At 38.7% G+C, this 6,610-nt stretch overlaps 1 protein-coding gene across 1 annotated transcript; it reads left to right on the plus strand.

The window, feature by feature from the left end:
• The first annotated feature begins 224 nt into the window (after nt 1–224).
• On the plus strand, nt 225–4,200 carry LOC128580592 (small integral membrane protein 27-like). Its single transcript, XM_053582625.1, has one exon. It carries the CDS (start codon nt 2,453–2,455, stop codon nt 2,618–2,620), a length of 168 nt encoding a protein of 55 aa, XP_053438600.1. The 5' UTR covers nt 225–2,452; the 3' UTR covers nt 2,621–4,200.
• Nucleotides 4,201–6,610: the final 2,410 nt, after the last annotated feature.

Raw genomic sequence — 6,610 nt, forward strand, 5'->3', positions numbered from 1 at the left:
GTAGGGCTGAGTACGTTGGGTACTTTTTCTTCCATTCTTTTTTTTTCTTTTTTTTTTTATTAAATCATAGCTGTGTACATTGATATGATCATGGGGCATCATTCACTAGCTTCACAGACCGTTTACCAAGTTTCACATACACCCTTGTAAGATGCACCGCTGGTGTAATCCCACCAATCCCATTCCCTCTACCCACCTCCCCCCTCCCTTTCCCCCTTCCCGCTATTCTTAGGTTGTAACTGGGTTATAGCTTTCATGTGAAAGCCCTAAATTAGTTTCATAGTAGGGCTGAGTACATTGGGTACTTTCTCTTGTATTCTTGAGATACTTTACTAAGAAGAATATGTTCCAGCTCCATCCATGTAAACATGAAAGAGGTAAAGTCTCCATCTTTCTTTAAGGCTACATAATATTCCATGGTGTAGATATACCACAATTTATTAATCCATTCGTGGATCGATGGGCACTTGGGCTTCTTCCGTGACTTAGCAATTATGAATTGGGCTGCAATAAACATTCTGGTACAAATATCTTTGTTATGATGTGGTTTTTGGTCTTCTGGGTATATGCCCAGTAGAGGGATTACAGGATTGAATGGCAGATCTATTTTTAGATCTCTAAGTGTTCTCCATACATCTTTCCAAAAGGAATGTATTAATTTGCACTCCCACCAGCAGTGCAAAAGTGTTTCCTTTTCTCCACATCCGTGCCAACATCTCTGGTCTTGGGATTTTGTGATATAGACTGGTCTCACTGGAGTTAGATGGTATCTCAAAGTAGTGTTGATTTGCATTTCTCTGATGATTAAAGATGATGAGCATTTTTTCATATGTCTGAAGGCCGCACGCCTGTCTTCTTCAGAGAAGTTTCTCTTCAAATCCCTTGCCCAGCCTGTGATGGGATCCCTTGTTCTTTTCTTGCTAATGCGTTTGAGTTCTCTGTGGATTCTGGTTATAAAACCTTTGTCGGAGACATAACCTGCAAATATCTTCTCCAATTCTGAGGGCTGTCTGCTTGCTTTACTTACTGTGTTCTTGGCTGTGCAGAAGCTTTTTAGTTTGATCAAGTCCCAGTAGTGTATTTTTGAAGCTGTTTCAATTGCCCGGGGGGTCCTCCTCATAAAATACTCACCCAGACGGATTTCTTCAAGGGTTTTCCCTGCACTCCCCTCTAGTATTTTTATAGTTTCGTGTCTTAAGTTTAAATCTTTAATCCAGTGAGAGTCTATCTTAGTTAATGCTGAAAGGTGTGGGTCCAATTTCAGTCTTCTACAGGTTGCCAGCCAGTTCACCCAGCACCATTTGTTAAATAGGAAATATTTTCCCCACTGAATGTTTTTAATTGGCTTGTCAAAGATTAAATAATGCTAAGTAGTTGGATTCATCTCTTGCTTGTCTATACTGTTCCAGACATCTACTTCTCTGCTTTTGTGCCAATACCATGCTGTTTTGATCACTATCGATTTGTAGTATAGTCTGAGGACTGGTAGCGTAATTCCTCCTGCTTTGTTTTTATTTCTGACTAATGTCTTGGCTATTTGAGGTTTTTTCTGGTTCCATATAAAATGAAGTATCATTTTTTCAAGATCTTTAAAGTATGACAGTGGAGCTTCAATAGGGATTGCATTAAAATTGTATATTGCTCTGGGTAATATGGACATTTTAATAATGTTGATTCTTCCCAGCCATGAGCATGATATGTTTTTCCATTTGTTAACATTTTCAGCTATTTCTTTTCTTAGAGTTTCATAGTTCTCTTTATTGCGATCTTGCGTGTCCTTTGTTAGATAAACTCCCAAATATTTCATCTTCTTTGGCAGTACTGTGAACGGAATAGAGTCCTTAACTGTTTTTTCAGCTCGACTATTGTTGGTATATATAAAGGCTACTGATTTATGAATGTTGATTTTGTAACCTGAGACACTGCTGTATTCCTTGATCACTTCTAAGAGTTTTGTAATAGAATCCCTGGTGTTTTCCAGATATGCAATCATATCATCAGTGAAGAGCAAAAGTTTGATCCCTTCTGACCCTATATGGATATCATTGATCGCCTTTTCTTCCCTAATTGTGATGGCTAAAACTTCCATTACAATGTTAAAGAGCAGTGGAGACAATGGGAAGCCTTGTCTGATTCCTTATCTGAATGGAAATGATTTCAGTTTAACTCCATTCAATACGATATTGCGTGGGTTTGCTGTAGATGGCCTCTATGAGTTTAAGAAATGTCCCTTCTATAGAAATTTTCTTAAGTGTTCTGATCATGAAGAGATGCTGGATATTATTAAAAGCTTTTTATGCATCAATTGAGAGAATCATATGGTCTTTTTAAAAAAATTTGTTTATGGGCCGACTGAAAGATGGCCACAGCTGCCCGGTAGGCACTGCCTGAGATGTTACTCTAGGGCCCGCAGGTCCCGCCTGTTCCCCTAACCCGCCACCGTTTCCCTACCATGAAGCCAGTGAGTCACCGCACCCTGGACTGGATTTATTCAGTGTTGCTGCTTGCGATCATTTTTCTCTCAGAGGGATATGTCATCTATGCATCAACAGTAGATGCGAGACGACAGCTAAGGAAGGAATACCCAGACAAAATCTTTGGGATGGATGAACATTTGTAACTCCTCTGGATCTAATTGTCTTTAAATACAGTTCTTTTCCTCGTGCTTATCTTACATCTATGTAAATTTAAAAATAAAACTCATAATAACAAAAAAAATTGTTTATGGGCTGAATTATACTTATAGATTTACATATATAAACCAGCCTTGAGACCCTGGGATAAAACGACTTGGTCATGATGTATAATTTGTTTGATATGTTGCTGGATTCTGTTTGTTAGGATCTACTTGAATATTTTTGCATCTATATTCATTAGTGATATTGGTCTATAATTTTCTTTTCTTGTTGAGTCTTTTCCTGTTTTGGGGGTCCGGGTGATGTTTGCTTCATAGAACATGTTGGGTAATCTTCCTTCTTTTTCTACATTTTGGAAAAGGTTGATTAATATAGGTATTAGTTCCTCTTTAAAGGTTTGGTAGAATTCTGACATGAAGCCATCTATTCCTGGGCTTTTCTTTTTAGGGAGATTTCGTATGGTTGGTGCTATTTCAGAACTTGATATTGGCCTGTTCAACATTTCCACTTGATTTTGGCTAAGTCTTGGAAGGTGATGTGCTTCCAAGTATCAGTCAATTTCCTTCAGATTTTCATATTTCTGAGAATAAAGTTTCTTATAATATTCATTAAGGATTTTTTTAATTTCTGAGGAGTCTCTTGTTATTTTGTCTTTGTCACTTCAGATTGATGAAATTAGAGATTTTACTCCTTTTTTCCTGGTTAGGTTAGCAAAGGTTTATCTATTTTATTGACCTTTTCAATAAACCAACTTTTGGATTTATTGATCTGTTGTATAATTCTTTTGTTTTCAATTTCATTTAATTCTGCTCTAATTTTGGTTATTTCTTTTCTTCTACTGGGTTTGGGGTTGGAATGTTCTTCCTTTTCCAATTGCTTGGGATATCCCATTAAGTGGTTAACTTCCTCTCTTTCTGTTCTCTTGAGGAAGGCTTGCAGTGCTAAAAATTTCCCTCTTATGACTGCCTTTGCAGTATCTCAGAGGTTCTGATAATTCATGTCTTCATTGTCGTTTTGTTCCAAAAATTTGGTGATTTCCTTCTTGATCTCATCTATGACCCAGCTATCGTTCAGCAGAAGGTTATTTAACTTCCACGTTTTTGTATGAGTGTGCAGGTTCCTGTTGCTACTGAGTTCAAATTTTATTCCTTGGTGGTTCAAGAAGATGCAAGGAATAATTTCTATTCCTTTAAATTTACTGAGGTTAGACTTGTGACCTAAGATGTCATTGATTTTGGAGTATGTTCCATGGGCTTATGAGAAGTATGTGTATTCAGTTTTGTTGGGATGAAATTTTCTGTAGATGTCTGCTAAATCCAAATGTTGGATGGTTAGGTTTAAATCTAAAGTTTCTTTGCTGCATAATATTCCATGGTGTACATATACCATGGAAGGGTTAGCGTTAGGGGGAGGATGGGTGAAGGGAGGATAATTGGTGGGATTACACCTGTGGTGCATCTTACAAGGGTACATGTGAAACTTAGTAAATGTAAAATATAAATGTCTTAACACAATAACTAGGAAAATGCCAGGAAGGCTATGTCAACCAGTGTGATGAAAATATGTCATATGGTCTATAAAACCAGTTTATTGTACCCCATGATCACATTAATGTACACAGCTATGATTTAAAAAAAAAGAGAGAGAAATAAAACCAGGAAAATAAGAACAGATAGTACAGAGATACAAAAGATTATGTCTGATTACTATAAAAAATTCCATGTCTAGAAATTTGAAAATGTGGAGGAAATGGATCTGTATCTGAAATCACACCATCTCTCTAGACTTAACCAGGAAGAAATTGATCTCTTGAACAGACCAATATCAAGCACTGAAACTTCTGCAACAATAAAAATGCTCCAAGAGATGCACCCAGCTACTTATTGTCATTTGATCTCTGATAAACCTATCAAAAACATTCAGTGGGCCCTACAATTACATTAATGTATACAGCTATGATTTAATTAAAAAAATAAAAAAAATCATTCAGTGGGGAAAAGACTTCGTATTTAATAAATGGGGCTGTGTGAACTGGCTGACGACCTGTAGAAGACTGAATCTGGACCCACACCTTTCACCATTAACAAAAATAGATTCACACTGTATAAAGATTAAACTTAAGACATGAAACTATAAAAATACTAGAAGAAAGTACAGGGAAAACACTTGAAGAAATTGGCCTGGGAAAATATTTTATAAGGAGGACCCCCCCAGGCAATTGAAGCAACACCAAAAATACATTATTGGTACCTGATCAAACTAAACAGCTTCTTCTCAGCCAAGAACACAGTACATAAAGCAAGTAGACAGCCCTCAGAATGGGAGAAGATATTTGCAGGTTATGTCTTTGACAAAGGTTTGATAACCGTAATCCCCAGAGAAATCAACCCTGGTAGCCAGAAAGGAACAAGTGATCCCATCTCACTGTGGGCAAGAGATTTGTAAAGAAACTTCTCTGAGGAAGATAGGCCCATGGCCTACAGACACATGAAAAAATGCTCATCATCTGTATTTTTATTTATTTATTTATTTTTGCAACAGAGCCTTAAGCTGTTGCCCTGGGTAGAGTGCTGTGGCATCACAGCTCACAGCAACCTCCAACTCCTGGGATCAAGCGATTCTCCTGCCTCCTCCTCCCAAGTAGCTGGTACTATAGGCACCTGACACAATGCCAGGCTATTTTTTGGTTGCAGGCATCATTGTTGTTTGGCAGGCCAGGGCTGGATTCAAACCTGCCAGCTCAGGTGTATGTGGCAGGTGCCTTAGCCGCTTGATCCACAGACGCCGAGCCATCATCATCTTTAATCATCAGAGAAATACAAATAAAAACCACTTTGAGATATCATCTAACTCCAGTAAGAGTAGCCCACATAGGGCGGCACCTGTGGCTCAGTGAGTAGGGTGCCAGCCCCACATACTGAGGGTGGCAGGTTCAAACTTGGCCCCAGAAAACTGCAACAAAAAATAGCCAGGTGTTGTGGTGGGTGCCTGTAGTCCCAACTAGTTGGGAGGCTGACGCAAGAGAATTGCCTAAGCCCAAGAGCTGGAGGTTGCTGTGAGCTGAAACACCATGGCAGTCTACCAAAGGCAATGGATTGAGACTCTGTCTCTAAAAAAAAGAGTAGCCCACATAACAAAACCCCAAAACTATGAATGTTGACGTGGATGTGGAGAAAAGGAAACATTTATGCACTGCTGGTGGGAACGCAAACTAATATGTTCCTTTTAAAAAGAAGTTTGGAGAACACTTAAGGATCTAAAAATAGACCTGCTGTTTGATCCTGTAATTCCTCTACTATATCCTTCTATATCCAGAAGACCAAAAATCACTTTATAATAAAGATATTTGCATCAGGATGTTTATTGCAGCCCAATTCGTCATTGCTAAGTCATGGAAAAAAACCAAGTGCCCATCGACCCATGAATGGATTAATAAATTGTGGTATACGTACACCATGGAATATTATGCAGCCTTAAAAAAAGATGGAGACTTTACCTATTTTATGTTTACATGGATGGAACTGGAACATATTCTTTTTAGCAAAGTATCTCAAGAATGGAAGAAAAAGTACCCAATGTACTCAGCTCTACCATGAAACCAATATATAAGCACCTACACTTCCATATGAAAGCTATAACCCAAATACAACTCAGAATGAAGGGAAAAGAGGAAGAGGGGTTTGGAGAGTGGGGAGGATGCCTGGAAGGAGGGGAATTGGTTGGACCACACCTATGGTGCATTTTACAAGGGTACATGTCAAATCTACTAAGTGTAGAGTGTAAATGTCTTAACACGATAATTAAGAAAGTGAGGTGAAGGCCTGGACCTCCATAAGAGCTGCACAAGATAAGCTATCGGTGCCCAGATCTCCATAAGAGCTGTGCACGATCAGCCATCAGTGCATGAACCTCCGTAAGACCTGCGCTGTGATCAGCGATCTGCCCCCATCCAGACCCTGGTAAGACCTGCACCT

Source organism: Nycticebus coucang, chromosome 3 (genome assembly GCF_027406575.1).
Source record: "Nycticebus coucang isolate mNycCou1 chromosome 3, mNycCou1.pri, whole genome shotgun sequence".
Lineage (NCBI taxonomy): Eukaryota > Metazoa > Chordata > Mammalia > Primates > Lorisidae > Nycticebus > Nycticebus coucang.

Coding starts and splice junctions, on each gene's coding strand:
- LOC128580592 (XM_053582625.1), top strand. CDS start 2,453: ATGAAGCCAGTGAGTCACCGCACCCTGGACTGGATTTATTCAGTGTTG.